At 46.1% G+C, this 19,208-nt stretch overlaps 1 protein-coding gene across 1 annotated transcript in view; it reads left to right on the top strand.

The window, feature by feature from the left end:
* The window catches only part of ARHGAP31 (Rho GTPase activating protein 31), a 106,987-nt gene that overhangs the window by 67,543 nt on the left and 20,236 nt on the right, over positions 1 to 19,208 (top strand). Inside the window, exons 4-7 of the mRNA XM_036243259.1 lie at positions 7,177 to 7,259; positions 8,003 to 8,110; positions 8,778 to 8,920; positions 17,795 to 17,993. Coding sequence (XP_036099152.1) covers positions 7,177 to 7,259; positions 8,003 to 8,110; positions 8,778 to 8,920; positions 17,795 to 17,993 — 533 coding nt within the window. The remainder of the gene's footprint in view (positions 1 to 7,176; positions 7,260 to 8,002; positions 8,111 to 8,777; positions 8,921 to 17,794; positions 17,994 to 19,208) is intronic.

The raw sequence follows: 19,208 nt of genomic DNA, 5'->3' as shown, positions 1-19,208 counted from the left end.
AGTTTCAGCACTAAAATAACAATAATAATACTCACCAGATGGATGACATTATCTTAGCATGGTGATGGACAGAGGATGGTATAGTGAAGAAAGGAGGGTAGCGGGACTGCATGCTAAGTTTTTTGTCTTAAAATTTCAGAACCATGTTTGTTTGTTTGAAGAGCTGGGTTAAATTATCTTCGGGTTTATTTAACCAAGTGTATCTCATGCTTAGGGAGGAAACTAGGAACCAGAGAAGTAAAATGACTGACTCAATGTCACACAGCAGGACAGGAACCTAAGACTAGATGCAATACCCGCTGCTAGTTCTTTTTTTTTTTTAATATTTTTAAAATATTTTTTTTTTATTGAGTTTAGAGAGAGAGGAAAGGAGAAGGAGAGAGATAGAAACATTGATGAGAGAGAACATGGATTGGCCGCCTCCTGCATGTCCCCCACCGGGGTCCAGCCCACAACTTGGGCATGTGCCCTGACCGGGAATTGAACTGGCAACCTCTTGGTGCACGGGTTGACGCTCAACCACTGAACCACACCGGCTGGGCTGCTGGTTCATTTTTATCAAGCTGTTTCTTCTCAGTTTCTTTAGGGGTTGTGGAAAGAGGTAGGTGAGTAGAGAAGGGAGAGAGAACAAACAGAAGTCAAGAGAGAGGTCAGAAAGCTGAGAAAAGAGAAGAATCTGGGAAAAGCCGTCAAGAGGGAGCGCTGGATAGACTGGTGGTTGAGTTGGTGGAGGACAGACGGGCAAGAGCAGAGAAGAACACCTAAATAGCAGCTGTATGGTCACCAAAGAGGGCACCCATAGTGAAGCAGAAAGGAGAATAAAGCTTAAAGGACGCCTGTAGGGATAGCATTAAAAATAGGTCTCGAACATTTGCTGCAGGGTTGGAGGTGGGGAGTTGGGGTTAACCAAGGTTGAGGTTCAACCAGCAAAAGAAGGGTGAGCAAGATAAGGGTGTATGCACAGGAGTGGTTGAAATAATTGACCATAAAATGTTGCCTGAATAAGAAAGGAAACGAGGTTATAACGTGGGTGTATAACAGTGAGCAGATCAACAGATTATTCATCCCAGTGAGGTCAATAGACTGTTGGAATTGGGTGGTCAGAGGGGATGTTTGAAACAAGGTTATGAAAGAGTTGCAATTACTGGTAAGAGCCAGATGTAGGCTCTAACTAGAGGAAAGAATCTCTCTCGTGGCTCCTGTAATAAACTTGTTTTGAGCATATAAAAGGTTCTTCAATGAAATGATATAGAATAAGTAAGTGCTTTTTAAAAATTGGGCTTAGGCCATTAAAATATATATGAGTTTTTAATGACAGAGGGAAACACTCATAGTGGTCATTGGAAAAAAATAGATATACAGTTGTATGCTAAGACATGATTAAAAAGAAAGATGTTCAAAAGATTAATAACCATTTATTTCAATGATGAGATTATAGGTAGTTTTCTCTGCTTCTTTCAAAATCATATGCATTATAATGAAAAAAAAATTAGGCCAAAACCCACAAAAAATTGGGGCATAACTGTTGACCACTAGAGATGCCAACCTATACCAGCTGATGTGGAAGTACCAGTGGTTAGGGAACCCTAAGAGATCCAAGGGGACCTTGCAATCTAAGACAGAAGGCAAAAGAGCCTCCAATCTGAGTGGCTAAGTCATAAATAACGGCAGGCTCTGTCCATCAGACTTAGAGGAGTCTTTCCCCGGAACCAGGAGGAAAGGTTGTGGGCTTCATGTGAGTCTGCCAGATTATAATCACCATCACCATATGTGAGTGTTTCCTCATTTTATTTTATTTTTTAAGTATGCTTTTATTGATTTTTTAGAGAGAGAGAGGATGGGGGAGAGAGATAGAAACATCGATGTGAGAGAGAAACATCCATCGGCTGCCTCCTGCATGCCCCCTACTGGGTATTGAGCCTGCAACCCAGGCATGTGCCCTGACCAGGAATCGAACCAGGACCTCTCCGTCCATGGGACCGTGCTCAATCCACTGAGCCACACCTGCCGGGCTGTTTACTCATTTTAAAAACCATACTCAGTAAAAGACAATTTGGAAAATGGAGGGAAGTAGGAGGACACCCTTGGTCTCTCCTCTTAAAGACCAAAGACAACTACAATTAATAGCTGGATATTTCCTTCATTTTTTTACTCTTTGCATAGTGTTTTTGTTATGTTTTGTTTTTCCAAATCAACATAAAATTTTATTGCAAAAATGAAAGCAATGCAGAAAAGTATAAAGGAGAAAGTATAAATCACCTGAAATCCCACACTGAGGCATATTTGCTGTTAACGTTTTAGGAGACATACTTTAAGATTTCTCTCTCTCTCTCTCTCTCTCTCTCTCTCTCTCTCTCTCTCTCTGTGTGTGTGTGTGTGTGTGTCTCTCACACACTCACACTCTCAACACTGGGTATTTTCAATTTGTTAAATTATTTACCAATTTGAATCAACCAAAAATATGTCTTTTTGTCATTTTAATTAGTACATATGACTTTCTACATAGTTTTAATCCTCATCAGTACAATAGTATCATCCTTGAATATGATAGAATAGAATATCATCGTGTTAAATAAGGGAATGAATTTAACTTATTTTAACTAAATTTAATTCTGTGATCATTGGGGTTAGATAAGAATTCTTACCTAGAAATTTCAGAAATAAAGTTTCTTCTTAGATCTTGTTTATAGGCTCAGAACAAAAGCCATGTGTATCTCTCCCCACTTCTGTTCCTGACATTGCCAATCATTCTGTTCTCCCACAGGAACAGAAAAATACCAAAGCAATACTACTGTCAAACTGCCATCAAATTTGAAGGAAATCTAATGTTATATTTAAACAGTTTATTGACACAAAGAATACATAAAAAAAGTGGTTGCCTCTGGAGACTGAGGTCTAAAGTTGGAAGGAAGACTAACTTTCTTCTGTGTATTCCTTTGGATGCTTCGCGTTTTCAAAATTACGTGTACGAGTTGCCTTTTTACTAATTGCTTGAAATAATATAAAGTAAAAATTGTAATTTTTAAATGAATAATACACAATAAAAGGAAAGGCTGAGTTGCTGCTGAGGTCCAGTTGGAAGGAAGAGCCACAGTTGGTTCACCCTGCTGACAGGGCTGCCTGGGGAAAGTCAGTTTGCAGGGACTGCACTGTTCCAGGAGAGAAGCAGGGATCTAGAGAGCTTCTGCTTAGGATTGGGGTGTGATGGAGAGGAGCTGTTAATAACGAAATAAACACCAATCCCAAATGGGAGCTACGGGCATCACGGGGTGAGCCCGCCCTGCCTCTTAGGGAACAAAGATGACTAACCGCTTCCTAAAATATTAAAAGAACTTTCCATGTGGTCTGTTAAATTCATCTACACCTTTATTCCCCAGATACATTTTTAGACAGGGCGGGGTGTGTGTGTGCTAGCTTTGCCAAGCTCATCCTAGCTTCACAGGGAGAGGAAGGCCTCCCATCCCCCCCTCTGTGGGATAGACTGTGGGAGGGCCCACACTGCATTCCTTGCCCTTCCCTCCCCTGGAACTTCTCTCTCTTGCTCTCTTTATGAAGCTCTTCCTTGGCAGCCAGGGTCCTCCCCACAAATCTGTTTTCTAAATGACTGCTCCGGGGAGGAGAGCAGAGGTGTCAGGGTGCTTACTGCCAGCCCCATTCTTGCCCTCACCCTCTACCCCCTGCATGTCTCAAAAAGTGAGCATCAACCCAAGCACCAAGAGGTTTGCCCGTTTGATTCCCGTTCAAGGCACATGCCCGGGTTTCCTGCTCGATCGCCAGTAGGGGGCCTGCAGGAGGCAGCTGATCAATGTTTCCCTCTCATCGATGTTTCTCTCTCTCTCCCTCTCCCTTTCTCTCTCTCTAAAAATAAATTTTAAAAGATATATGAAAGAAAAGGTGAGGATTGGGGGAGAGATCGTGCTTATGCTGGCTCTATTCTCTGTGACCCTCCCAGTACCACCTTCTTCCAGTTAGGAAACAAAATATCAAGTTTTCCCATGTAGAGAATTTTGATAGCCTTTTAAAACAGTAAGCTTATATACATATATATATATATATATATATATATATATATATATATATATATATATTTACTTCAATTAAATAAAAAAGGAAAGAAAAAAAAAAACCTTACTGGATAGAGCCCCGGAATGAAGGGCAATGGAGTATAGTCGGTCATTCACCAAGTCTGCAGGGGATGCCTGTCTACCAGGCAGGGACTTCCGGGCACTTACAGAGCTTACCTCTAGCAAGGGAGACAGACAATAAACAGCAAACCTAACAGATAAGCACATCATATGGTATATGCAATGGTGGTGAGTGCTAAGGGGGAAATTGGAGACAAGAGAGGGGGTTGGGAGGGCGGCTGGGCAGTGCCTTGAGTTTCTCCTTGGTTACAACACAGCAGACCCAGCAAGTGTGGCCTCGCTAGGGCCTGGCAAACGGAAGGTGCCCCATGAAGTTCATTTCCTTCCAGTTTTCTGTGCCTAAAAATTCTCATAGCAGCGAGTTTGAACTTTACCCTTTCTACACAGCAAGCAGAGGACAGCTACGTGCTGAACAGAGGTGGACCATGTAAGAAAACCACCCCACCGTCAGGCTCTTACCTTGGTGGTATTGCAGGGGGCAGTACTCCCCAAATTAAAGATTATATTTTATGATAATGCTTTTCATTATACAGGGGTTGGCAAAAGTAGGTTTATAGCTGTGAGTACATGAAACACAGTTTGTTCTTGTATTATTATTTTTTCTTGGATTATGTATTTTTCCATACAAACAACTATAAACCTACTTTGCCCACCCTGTGTATAAATGTAAAGCAAGTTTCCAGCACCGGGAGGCAAGACAAGACTGTAAGTCACGCTGGCCGTTTTGGTTTGGTGGTTAGAGGGTAGGCCCATGGACTGAAGGGTTGCAGGTGTGATTCCTGGTCAAGGGCACATACCTGGTTACCTGGGTTGCAGGTTCAATCTCCAGCTCAGATCAGGGCCATGCAGGAGGCAACCAACTGATATGTCGCTCTCTCAGTAATGTTTCTCTTCTTCCCTCTCTCTCTTTATTTCTTTCTCTCCCTCCCTTCTTCCCTCCCTTCCACTCTCTCTAAAAAAATAAAATCAGCCCTTGCCGGTTTGGCTCAGCGGTTAGAGCGTCGGCCTGCGGTCCAGAGAGACCCGGGTTCAGTTCCCGCTAAGGCATGTACCTCGGTTACAGTTTGTCCCTGGCCCTGGTTGGTCATGCGGGAGGCAGCCACTCGATGTGTCCCTTTCACATCGATGTTTCTCTCTCTCTCTCTCTCTCTCTCTCTCTCTCTCTCTCTCTCTTTCTCTCTCTTCCTCTCCCTCCCACTCTATCTAAACAAAAAATGGAAAAATGTCCTCGGGTGAGGATAAAAAAAAATAAAATAAAATAAAATAAAATCAATGGAAAAATATCCTCGGGTGAGGATTAACAACAAAAAAAGACTGTGTGGAATGTGCTTATGGATTCAGGGCCACAAGGATTGAGGTGAGCTCAGACGCTCCTTTTAGTTATTTATTTTTAAAAAAACTTTTTTTCTTTATTGATTTGAGAGAGAGAGGAAGGGGGACAGATAGAGATGGAAATATCAATGAGAGAGAACATTGACTGGTTGCCTCCTGTATGCCCCCCACTGGGCATGTGCCCTGACCGGGAATCGATCCAGCGACCTCTGGGTGCATGGGTCAGTGCACAACCACTGAGCCACAGTAGTTGGACTCAGAAGCTCTTTTTTTATTTTTATTTTTATCCTCATCTGAGGACATTTTTTCTATATTTTTGTTGAGATAGAATGGGAGGGAGAGAGAGGAAGAGAGAGAGAGAGAGAGAAACACTGATGTGAAAGGGACACATCGGGTGGCGGCCACCCATACGACCCAATCAGGGCCAGGGACAAACTGCAACCAAGGTATGTGCCCTTAGCAGAAACCAAACCCGGGTCTCTCTGGACCACAGGCTGACGCTCTGACCGCTGAACCTAATTGGCCAGGGCTCAGGAGCTCTTTTTAAAGTGTGCCTTGGGTCCTGGCCAGTTTGGCTGAGTCGTAGAGCGTCAGCCCGCAGACCAATGAGTCTCGGGTTTGATTCCAGCCAAGGGCACGTACCTCAGTTTTGGTTCATCCCCAGCCCTGGTCAGGGTCGTGCAGGAGGCAACCAGTCGATGTGTCCTTCTCATGTTGATGTTTCTCTCTCTCCCTTTCTCTCCCTCCCGCTCTATCTGAAGATAAATAGAAAAGTACCCTCAGGTGAGGATTAAAATAAATAAATAAATAAAGTGTGCCTTGGTCTGGGTGGGGTTACAAGGATATATGCATATGAAAGAATGCGTGTAGCTGTAGTTTAAGACATTTTTAATATGTGTAAATTACACCTTAGAATAAAAAGAAAGTTGCGATTGCTGTTGACCTTGAATGCGCCCATGCTGGCGGTTCTTCAGCTCTCAGCTGTGTGCTGGGAGGGGGCCCTGGAGCCTGGGCACCAGCAGGGCAGGTTCTCAGGACAGGGTGCAGGGGGATCTGCCCAGGGACACCTGCATTGTGCGGAAGCCCCAGACAAGCCTGTGGTCACGCTACCTTTACTGATGTCCCTGAATTAAGGGCCCTCGGCTGGAGGAGGGGCACGAAATAACCCACACAGGAAACACAGAGTGAGTCCTGGCAGGGCCACTGGGTCTCAGGGACAAAGCTCTTATCTGGCTGAGAAGGCACGTCTTCCCCGCTTCCCAGCATCCACAACAGGCAGCTGCTGAGTAGTAGTGAGGTCACGAAAGAGTCGCAGGCTAGATGGGAAGTGGCTGTCTGCACTGAAGAAGCCCGCTGGCTGAGTAAACATGGAACCACCCTCCATCTCCATCTCACCCTGTCTTCCTCTGTCTCTGTCTCCGTATTTCTCCCGGAGTCTCTAGGACTCTCTCTGCCACACAAGACACACTCAAGATTCTATACCTTCTGTACCAGACACCTAACACCCATCTAAGGGTGCACAGGTTGTTCACAGCACGAGCCCTCCGAGATTTCAGTTGTTTGTTCTCCCTAGAAGAGCGTGCCCTTGGGAGGAGCCCAGGCATGGTGGGAAGGCGCAGTACCAGAAGCCTGAGTAAAACTGGCAGGAGTGTGTCCACCCTCTCGGCACTCACTGGGTGCTCCCTGTTCTTCTCTCCAGGAGGCAGTGTTGCATTGCCCAGAAGAAGGCCAGTTGGCCAGAATCCAAAATGTTATCCAGGAGCTTCCCCCATCCCATTACCGGTAAGAGTCCTTGGTGAAAGAAAGGCACAGCCGGCCAATGTGGTGTCATACCACAGATGCAGGCTGGCATCATAAAAGGGAGTAAGTTCAGTAGACAGTGGCTTTCCTGGGACATTTTGAGGTGGGGGAACAGGTCACCTTTCTCAGAGTGAGTTGGTGTCAGACTGGGGACATCGATGGGAAGGGGCAGCCGTGTCCCAGTTACTTGCAGGATCCCCCAGAGCCCCACCCAATTCTGATCACACAAGGACATTCTCACAGTGAAATCCTAGGTTCTTACCCAGATTTGTAGAGTAACCAAATCTATGGAAACCAAGATGGTTTCAAAACAGGGTCTGATTTGGCTGACCGATCTCTCTGCGTATCAGGACCATCCCTTACACCCATCCTTTCATTTCAATCGCACAACTTAGCCCCTGCTCTCGCCCCTTTCCCAGTGTTCCCTGAGCCCGCCCATCTGTTACAGGGGCAGATTTAATGTGGTATAAGAAGGAACTTTCTAGCAATAATAAATGTTTTTCATTTAAGACCATCCCCCTTCCCCACCCTGGGCCAACATGCCAAGGGTCAAGAAAATTGCTTCCATCGTCTTGAGATCTTCTTGATAGTCCTCCAGAATTCATGAGGTAGAAATATTTATTTAGTCTCTCAAATCCAAATGTAGAAATTATCCCCAGGCTTCACACAGGCCCTAAAGTTTCTTACTTTTGAAAAAACACAACTAAACAAAACAAACCTTACAGGACCTTGGAATACCTGATCCGACACCTGGCCCACATCGCCTCCTTCAGCAGCAAGACCAACATGCACGCCAGGAACCTGGCCCTGGTGTGGGCTCCGAACCTCCTCAGGTAACACCACCCTCACCTCCCCCCACCCCACGGGCTCAGAGCAGCCCACAAACTGAAACAAACCTGGATTCTTCAGCCCTGAAGCCCCTCAATGACAAACCTGTAGTCTTTTGTAGCACCTATGAATTAAAAGTGATTTTAAAAGCCTACTTTTTTGCCTGCAAACTTGGAAACTCCGGGTTCTAAAGACATTTTCTGGCTACCACCAGAACGTGATTAAGGTTATGGGTCAGTATTTTATAATTTCTTGAAAAGACCTTTCTTGTCTCGGTGGCTCATTGGCTTTTGTTGGTTTTGGTGAGGCCACAGCTGGCTATGACCTGAATCAGCTGCTTCATATGACTTCATAAATGAAGAGCTGCCCCATGGAACAACTGGGTGGACATGGAAGGAGGTCTGATGAAAAAAATCAGTTCCTATATATCCACTAATATAGTGTTATAGTCTTGTAATGTATAATTCCTGGTAATTGTGTTCAATTTGTTCAGTGTGTTGGGCTTCACGGTCTTTGAAGAGTTCCTTTCATTGGTCTCAATAGTTAAAATATTCTACAGATTAACAAACTGTTTACATTGGAGAGATGGGGCTTATACAAAAGACTTACGGGCTCCCCCTTACTGCTCTAGGGCTGACTCACTGAACTGAATGTGTTTCTTCCATGATTTAGGTCCAAAGAAATCGAAGCTACTGGTTGCAATGGAGATGCAGCCTTCCTTGCTGTCCGGGTCCAGCAGGTGGTGGTTGAATTCATATTGAATCATGTGGATCAAATCTTTAACAATGGCGCACCCGGTTCACTGGAGAATGATGGTAATGACTCCTCCTAGCATACATCCCAACAGCCCATCCTCCTTTCTTGCCTTAGTCATGAGGCTCAAGAATAAGTTAGGGTGGCCTTGGTTCTATTGGCACTGTGTATGTGCTGAACACTGTGTGCGTGTTGGGGGATCGTGCAGAGATACATCTGTATGTGTTTGCAGGTGGCTATAGCATGTTTCTGATCGGTTGCACACTTGGACTAGCCCGTGACTGTGGCATGGCGAACCGTAATAATGTTCTCTTGGTTTCAGTAAGTTCTTAAACTCAAGTTATTATCTAGAGGCACTGGCAACATCCCCCTCTTTAACTATTAGAATTTATCTTTACTTTCAGTATGACATATTTCAGAAGACCCTTATGCCTTCAGCTTGAAATCTTAAGTGAATGAAATAAGAGGCAGTATATTCAGAATGCATTCCCAAGCACTTCTTTTTTGTTGTTGTTAATCCTCACCCAAGAATATTTTTCCATTGATTTTTAGAGAGTGGAAGGGAGGGAGGGGAGAGAGAGAAACATCAATGTGAGAGAGACACATCAATTGGTTGCCTTCCACACGACCATGACCAGGGCTAGAACCTGCAACCCAGGTACATGCCCTTGACTGGGAATCAAACCCATGACCCTTTGGTCTACAGGCTGACACTCTAACTGCTGAGCCAAACCAGCCAGGGCCCAAGCACTTCTTGAGTACTTACTTTGTTTGCCCTACACTAGATACTACATATACAAAAATGAGTGTGTTTGTAGGCATGTGTGTGCAGAGACTAGTTAGCATACACTAGTTAGCCCAGCTATTTCAGGCTGGGCTAATGTTGTGGGATGCAAAATAGTGTATTTCAGTCCCATAGTAACTTATAATGGCATAGTGAACCCTAGGAATGAATTGGGTAATGTTGCTTGAACTCATGAGAGCCTAATTTATAAAAACCAGAAATCCAATTGACCAAGAAGAAATGGTGGGAGAAAATGGTGGCAGAGTAGGAGGAAGTTACACTCACCTCTTCCCAGGACCAAACAGGAATTACAACAAAATTATAGAACAATCAACCTGAATAACCAACTGAAGTCTAGCTGAACAGAAGTCTTATAACCAATGTTTTACAGAAGAAGCCACATCAAGACTGGTAGGAAGGGCTGAACACAAAAAGGGCTGGCCCTACACCCATGCACGGTGGCTGAGAATCCAGAGGAGTATCTCAGTTCCAAAGGTCCCCCCTGAGGAACATAGGGTCTTAACCCCATGCTGGGCTCCCCAGCCCAGAACAACAGAGCCAGGAAGAGGTGCCCACATAACATCTTGCTGTAAAAATCAGCAGGTATTTGGTCTCACCAAGAAGAGACGGAAGTCTGCTAGTGACCCAGGTGCCCTCTAAAAGGGCCAGTTCAGCCCTGGCCGGTTTGGCTCGGCGGTTAGAGCGTCTGCCTGCGGTCCGGAGAGACCCGGGTTCGGTTCCCGCTAAGGGCATGTACCTCAGTTGCAGTTTGTCCCCGGCCCTGGTTGGTCGTGCGGGTGGCAGCCACTCGATGTGTCCCTTTCACGTCGATGTTTCCCTCTCTCTCTCTCTTCCGTTCTCTCCCTCCCACTCTATCTGTGCAAAAAATGGAAAAATGTCCTCGGGTGAGGATTAAAAGGGCCAGTTCACAAAATCTGGTCCACAGTCACTCACCCAGGGCTCCAGCAGAGGGAGGGCAGCTCAGAGTGGACTAGGGCCTTGTGAGGACAAACTGGATTGTGTGACGCTGGGAAGAGTTGAAGGGACAGTCACCAGGGTCCCTGTGCTGAGTCCCTCTCCCACACCACCCACAGACACTATCTTTCCTGGGTCAAGCACTCCCCTCTAAACTGCTCTGGCTTGGGGGAATGGCACAAGCCCCACCCTCTCATCCCCCTGCCCAGCCGAGCTCATGATCTGCAGAGGAGTCTACTGCCTGAGCTTGTGGTATAGACTTTCTTGAAGGGATCTTGAGGGTGAGCTCAGGAAGAATCAGAGGCAGAGTTGTGTGGTTCCAGGGCAGAGACTCTTTCCCTTCCTGCTCCCCACAGTGCACCAGAGTACCAGTGAGCATACGGTGCCTGCTTCCTGAGGACCAGAGTACCTGTACCCTGCCCCCTGCAGGCCAGAGTAGCTGCATCACGCCTGCCCGGAGCACCCTGCTCACCATTGCCCCACCCCCATGAACCAGAGTAGCTGCCACACATGCCCAGAGTGCATGAGAGGTTGTGCCCTGTACCCGTTGGCCAGAGTAGTGGTGCCCCAACTTCCCAAGGGAGATCCACTAGCTCTACCCTCCCAAGTCTCAATGGCCCTGCCCTGCAGAGCTTGCATTCTGCAATGTTTTCAGTGGGCTGTGGCCAGCCTGGTCCCCCAGTACAGAAGAGTCTCCAGGAGGTCTGGACAGACTGGGAAGAACTGAGTTTTGCTGCTCTTGGGTGGGACCGTTTTCCCTCGCACACCAGACCAGCACCACCATTCCTGTGCACAGGCCCTCCCTTCGCACACCAAATCTTGGTCTGTTTGGGCGTGATGAACACTGCTGGCCTCCCCCTGATAAATTCTGAGACCCTGCCCCACCACAATGGTCCATAGGCACCTGGCGAGTGGCAGCTGACCTTGGTGTACCCTGAGACTGCTCCTGAGTGGCCACCGACACAGCACTGGTGCCCAGTTTGAACCTGTACCAGTTGGGTGAACACCACTCGCCCCACCTGGCGGCTCACTGAGAACCTACCTTGCGCAACTCACGTACCACCACAGGCTCTTTCAGGGACTGGGCCAAGCAGGCATCTAGCTGGCACAGGCAAGGGCAGATCTCGGGGAGCTGTGGGCCTTTTCCTGACCTGCCCTTGGGCTCCATGCTGATGAAAACCAGCCTTGGTGTGCAGCTAGACCACTCCCACAAACACCAGACCCAGCAGAGACAACCATAAACTGTGGATCGCTTTGTAGCTCCAAACAGGTAGCATCCACTATGGACAACAATATGGAGTTTTATCAAAATATTAAAAATGGAACTTCCTTATGACCTGTTTTCCACTTCTGGGGATTTATCCAAAGATACCCAAGACACCAATTTGAAAGAATATGTGCACCCTTATGTTCATTGCAGCATTATTTACAGTCACCAAGATATGGAAGCACCCCAGGTACCCCTCTTTAGACAAGTGGACAAAAAAATGGTGGTACATATTTACAGTGGAATATTACTCAGCCATAAAAAATAATGAAGTCTTACCATTTGCAGTAGCATGGATGGACCCAGAGGATATTATACTCAGTGAAATAAGTCAGAGAAGACAGTTACCATATGATTTCATTTATATGTGGACTATAAAAAACAAAATAAGTGAATAAACAAAATTGAAGCAGACTCATAGACACAAGGAGAGAACTGGTTGTCAGAGGGGTAAGGTTTGGGGAACTGGGTGAAAGAGGTGAAGGGATTAAGAAGTACAAAGTGGTAGCTACGCCCTGGCCAGTTTGGCTCAGCGGTTAGAGCTTCAGCCCACGGACCAGAGAGTCCCAGGTTCAGTTCCCGCTAAGGGCACATACCTCGGTTGCAGTTTGTGCCCGGCCCTGGTTGGGGTCATGTGGGTGGTAGCCAGTCCATGGGTCTCTCTCACATCAATGCTTCTCTCTCTCTTTCTTCCTCCCTCACTCCCTCCTGCTCTATTGAGGATATAAAAAAAAAAGTGGTAGCTACAAAATAATCTCGGGGACTAAGCAAAGCATAGGGACTACGGTAAGTAGTATTGCGGTAACTATGTATGGTGCCAGTTGGGATAATGGAAATATCTAGGGGAACACTAATATGATTGTTTGGCTGCTGGCATATACACCTGAAACCAATCCAAAATAAAATTGGGGGAAAAAATAAAGGAAAAATATCTCATTAAAACAAATAAACAAAAAGAAACCTGGTTACTACCATTTGTGTGGCAGTGGTTTTCCAACATCAGTGTGCATCAGTGCCACCTAGAGGGCTTGTTAAAACACAGGTTACGGGGCCTCATCCCCAGAGTTTCTGACTCAGCATGTCTGGAGTGCTATTGAGAATATATGTTTCTAACGAGTTTCCAGGTGATGCTGCTAGTGGTCAGCATCCACATGTGGAGAGCCAGTGGTGTCTGAGAACCACATATACATTATTTGTGTTAGCTGACCAAAGCGCTCTTTTCCAGTTTAGTTAATGTATTTGGAAAAGCAAAGTATAATCATCAGACTCCATTTCAATTACCATCAACTTTTGATTCCTGTTCCCATCTCACCCTGTTCCCTATGTGGTTTATGACCATTCTTTTAAGAAACATTTTTGAGATAAAATTTGTATACCATGAAATCACCATTTTATCATTTCAGAGTGTAGAACTCAGTGTTTTTTACTGGAAGTATCCAGAGAATTGTGCAACCATCACCACTATCTGATTCCAGAACATTTTCATCACTCCAAAAAAAGAATCCCATACTCATTAAGCAGTCATTGCACATTTTCCCCTCCTCCCAGATCCAGGCAACCACTAATCTACTTTCTGTTCCTATGGCTTTACCTCCTCTGGATAGTTCATATAAATGGAATTATGTAATACATGATCTTTTGCGACTGACTTCTTTCACTTATATGTTCTCAAGGTTTATCCACATTGTCATATGTATCAGTATTTAATTTCTTTTTATGGTGGAATACTATTCTATTGTATGAATATACCACATTTTATTTATCAGTTGATGGACATTTGGGTTGTTTTTTGAGTAATGCTGCTATGAGCATTCATGCACAAGTTTTTGTGTGAACATATGTTTTCAATTCTCTTGGTTATACACATAGGAGCGGCTGACATTTCTCTTATCTTTATTTTAATTCTCCCATTATAGATGTATTATATATCATAAGCTATATAAATCCTTTTTGAAAGTGAGAGGTAATATGTATTCATTCATTCATTCTTCCTTTTGAGGCAACCAGTAATTTATTGTGGACTTATTCTGTGCCAAGAACTGTGGCAAGCATTCCACATACTTCATCTCATTGACTTATAAAGTTGTTATCAACCTCATTTTATACGTGAGGAACCGGAGAAGCAGAAAAGCTTAGTAACTCTCCAAAGCCACACAGCTAGTAACTGGTGGGACTGACACTGAACCTATGATCTTCCAGCTATGCGCATTTCTTAAGTCCGTGCAGCCTCTGTGAGGAAAAAAATAGGAAAATAGATGAACAAACCACTGTGGTTTATTTATTGTGAATGACTTTGGGACAGTGTTCTTCTAGACAGCAGCTCCATGACTGTCAGTGTTAAGGTTTTCCTAATTCTAACCTGAAAGTGCCTGTTCTTTTTGGGACCATTGCCTTGACCATCTTTGGTCCTGCGTGTTGAAATCCAGTTTACTCTTGACCCTTGAACTCTTCATTGTCTCCAGTACTTACTATTCAATGCATTTCATTTACATGTTCTTCTTATGAATCTGCATTGAGTTTGGTAAGGTAACATATTTAATGTGTACACAAAATGGAGTAAGTCATCTCTCTGAAATTTTAGACTAGGAAATAGGGTTCTATTTCAAACTGGAAAGATGATAGAACTCATAGAATCCAATACCTTTAATTGATCAATGCGAGTGGTGCGGCCAGAGAGACTGTGCTGTATATCCAAGATTCCTTAAAACAAGTATGTGCTGAGCACCTCCTATGTGCCAGGCACTGTTCTAGACACTGAGGACAGTGTCGTCACACAAACAGCAACGTCGCTGCCCTGCATAGAGCAGTAATCAGGTTGGGAGGACAGGCAATAAGTAAGTTTACAAATAAATGTATTATCACGTCAAAGACCAAAATGCCATAAAGAACAGACAGCGGGCCAATGGAGTGGTTAGTGACTTGGGGTGTTATTTGGGTACAGAGTGGTCGTGGTCTCTGAGGAAGTGATCTTTGAACTGAAACCTGAGTGACTAAAGGAACCGGTCATGTGAGGATGTGGGGGCGCATGTTGCAAACAGAGAGCGAGGAGTATGAAAGCTCTGGGGTGGGAAGGGGCTCATGGTGTTGCAGAAGGTCAGCCAGTGCAGCTAGAGCCAATGTGGTCTCCGAAGTGGGGTGCTCCACCTGGTGAGGCACCAGAGGTCAAAGTACCGAAGTATGGGCGCTAGAAGAAACGATTACAGTTTCTTCTTTCACTCATTTGTATTGTATGCTTTGCAACTTCTATGATTTTGTGTGTTTTCAATTGTATATAATACTGATACAGTGGTAAGTATGTGTAATTTGCAAATACATGCATATATACATGATAGGAGTATACATTCAAACATTTCCGTGTATCTTTGTAGACCACTGGGTCAGTGGGCAAAGAGGGGAGGGGAAGCAGATGGGGGCCCTTTAGGTCAGGCTGCGTCTGGTTTGTTCTCAGTGCCCTGGCAAGCACTGGAGGACTCTGAGCAGGGAGTGCAGGGTCTGAGCATTCTGGCTGCTGTGTGGTGGAGAGACTGAAAGGCACCAGGCTGGCACCAGGGAGACCATTAAGGAGCTATGGCAGAAAGCAGGTGGGACGTCATGGTGACCGGGGCTAGTGTGTTTGGGGGAACAGAGGAACGTGGCTGGATTCAGGATATATCTCAGAAGTTGAGTTACAGGACTTGATTATAGTCTGGATGTGTGTGTACATGTGTGTGTGTGGGGGGGGGTACGTCAAAGAAAGGAATGAATGAAAAAATAACTATTACAGGTTTTGGTTTATGCACCTGGGTAATCCATGGTGCCATTTACCAATTTGAAGAAGATGGGAGGAGGTGCTGGTCTAGAGGTGAGGAGCAGACATCACAGCTCTGTTATGAAGTGGAGAGCTGGAGATGCCTGTTGAGCATCTAGGCAGAGCTGAGGAGTAAGCCTTCGGATCCTGGAGCCTAGCAGTAGGGGGAGAGGTAGGTGCTAAATTGAGGTCTCCTGACCCTGTATTTTCTTCCACCGTTCCAGTTGCTCCCAGAGTGATTTAATTTTTTAAGTAAATAAATAATTAAGCAACAAAATAATATTCTAGAATCTACAAACAAATATTGAGAGTAAATTAAATTCAAATACTTTAACCTCCTTTGGACTAAGTAGAAAAACCGAGTTAAGGTCAAAACGTCACTGACAAGTTTTTAGGATCACAAATTTACTCACCTGGCTGGCTGACGGCCATACCCTGCTACCCAGAACACCCCAGTGCCACATCCTGTCTCCGTTTTCTACAAGACCCATTTTCAGGGGTTGGATTTTCCTCCACTCAGAGAGGGTCTTGCTCTGCAAAGAGAAACAGTACTATCAAGGTGCTTTCTGAACACTAGGCAAGTCTTGTACAAAAAACTCATTTCTTAGTCTTGGTTAGTCTAAGTTATTATTATTATTTTTAATCCTCACCCTCTGATATGTTTTGAGAGAGGGGATGTGGGAGAGAGAGAGCCCGGCCGGTGTGGCTCAGTGGTTGAGTGTCCACCCATGCACTAAGAGGTCACTGGTTTGATTCCTCCTGGTCAGGGCACATGCCCAAGTTGTGGACCAAATCCCAAGTGGGGGTCTTGCAGGAGGTGGCCAATCAATGTTCTTTCATCGATGCTTCTACCTCTCTCTCCCTCTCCCTTCGTCTCTCTCTAAAAATCAATAAAGAAAAAAAGAATTTAAAAGAGAGAAGGAGAGAGAGAAACATTGATGTGAGAAGGAAACATTGATCAGTTGCCTCCCATGCACACCCTGACTGGGGATTGAATCCACAACCTTTTGGTATAAGGGACGATGCTCAAACCAACTAAGCCACCCAGCCAGGGCAGTCCAAGTTATCTCTGAATCTCTTCACACCTTCCAAAGTTACGGAAAACTGGCAAGGTTGCCAAAAGACTAGAGAGAGGCAAACTTAGACCGCTTCTTTTTTCCTTAGGTCAGGGTTTCTCAGCTGTGGCACTATTGACTCTTAGTGCCCACGAGTCCTTGTTGAGGGGCACTGTCCTGTGCGTTGTAGGGTTGCAGCAGCATCCTTGACCTCTGCCCACTGGTGACAGTAGCACTCCCGCATGTATTGTGACAACCAGCATGTCACCAGACATTGCCAAATATCCCAGGCTGGAGGGAGGGTGCAAAATTGCCCCAAGTGGAGAATCACTGACTTGGAGAAAAGAGATTACCCTGGACTCCACGATCTATCATCACTTGTATTTCTAAAATCAAAAAAATAAATAAATGAAAACAACTACAACAACAAAAAACAATAGAAGGGCAGGATTAGCTTGCAAATACTAGTAGATGACTGAGGACTGAGTAACTAGCTCCTTATCTTTTAGAGAATAGTATAGGCTGTTAAATGTCTTCGGACTGCAGGGAGACAAGCCTAGGTTGTCTAGGGAAAGTATAGGTTCCAAGCATAAATCGCCCCGGAGCCCCTGTTTCCAGCTGCAGAACGAAGTTCCCGCCTTACCCTCCCTGAGTGAAGCTACCTCCCACCTGGCCAAAGCACTGAGCCATTTCCAGGGTTAGAGACCCCCTGCTGTTACTCCGGCCCACAGTTAGTGCTCAACGTGTGTCTGTCATAGGAATGAATGAATACATGAATGGTTCCTCTGAAAAATAGTGCATTTTACCTCCTGAGGGTCCCATGTGCCCTCTGGCTAGTCTGGCCAGGCGAGTTGTCAAGTTTTCTGTATGCAGACTCTGCCCCAGACCCCACCAGGCCCAAGAGGAGTCCCCTGTCGGGGTCAGGAAGGGGAGAGCTGTGGAGGGGGGATCTGGCTAGACCAGTGCACAGGCCTCCTGCAGTGTGGTCGGGAGGAGCCTACCACACTGCACAGCTGGAGGGAGTGCCCGTCACACCGCGTGGTATGAGCTCTTCTCTTCTCTGCACAGAAAACCGGCCCATCACGAAGAGCCTGACCTTGCCAGCCCTCTCCCTGCCCATGAAGTTGGTGAGCCTGGAGGAAGCTCAGGCCCGGAGCCTCGCCACTAACCATCCTGCTAGGAAGGAAAGGAGGGAGAACAGCCTGCCTGAGATTGTCCCTCCCATGGGCACCCTCTTCCACACTGTCCTTGAGTTACCAGATAACAAGTAAGTGGTGTTCTTTGCAATTCTGGGAGATGATTGGGTGGAGGGAGACCGAGGAAGAAGACACCGTCTCAGAGCCATGATGGCAGCATGGGCTGGAGGTACAGTCTGGGGTATAAGGAAACACCCCAGAAGAGAAAGGAGCCGTCTCCACAACTCTCTCACTGCCCCAAAGTTATCAAGACCCTGATCCCTCACCTGAGAACCCTAGCACCAGGATGGAGGGGGCGCTCATAGGGGTCAAGAGTCATGAATAAAATCTCTTACTCCTTCGTTAGAAAAAGCAGGCTTGACATTTTCAAAAGGAATTTTTCTAAACAAACAAAAAAACACAACTTGTCCCCCCCCCCCCCCCCCCAGCATTAGTAAAGGCAGGGAGACGAATGGAGGACAAGCTGACCGACAGCGCCGCTCTAGGCTGGAGGGCTGGGCATGCAGCCCTTGGAGATGCCCTCTCTGGCTTCCGTGCCCCCTCTCCTGCCTGCGGAGCACGCCCTCTCCTCCAAAAGCACACCGAACAGTATCTAAACCATAGGATATTTTCTTTCCTCCTTTTTCCCTCTCCCTTTCTCTGTTGCAGACCTGGTCTTCACACCCCACTGTAAAGAGGAGGCAGACGGTGGGGGGAGGGGTCCTAAATCCTAGGCAGATGGTGGGGGGAGGGGCCTAAAGGCAATCTTTCATTGGAGCGTGTCATCCTCCCCGTTTGGTCAATATGAAAACAGACCCCTCGCTCTTGCCAGTGTCCTGGCCAAGATGGCAGGACTGTGTCCCTTGGGGGAGGGGGAGGAGCCCTACCACATTGCACAGCTGTGGGGAGTACCCGTCACACTGTGTGGTGTGACTGGAACCCGGAACTCACCTGGCGGGAACCCCTCCATTTCCTGTAGTACAGGGATGGTGCCCTCCTGGAGAGTGAATTCCACCCGGGGAGCAGGGAGAAGAGTTCCTCGGAAGAACCATCAAGTGCATTTTCTCTGTGCCTTCAACCACACCTGAGGTGCACCATACCCCAGTTTCTCTCACCCTGTCAAATCTACCCCAAGGCCAAGTGCTTGACAAAAAACAAGTCGGATCCAAAGAAACCACCACTCTGATTGATGGTAAAAAATTAAAAAATAAAAACATGCTGGGCTCGAGCCCTGGACGGCTTGGCTCGAGATTAGAGTGTCAGCTGATGGACTGAAGGGTCTTGGGCTCGATTCCAGGTCAAGGGCA

This window comes from Molossus molossus, unplaced genomic scaffold (genome assembly GCF_014108415.1).
Source record: "Molossus molossus isolate mMolMol1 unplaced genomic scaffold, mMolMol1.p scaffold_m16_p_5, whole genome shotgun sequence".
Taxonomy (NCBI): domain Eukaryota; kingdom Metazoa; phylum Chordata; class Mammalia; order Chiroptera; family Molossidae; genus Molossus; species Molossus molossus.
This window is presented reverse-complemented; position numbering and strand designations above follow the sequence as displayed.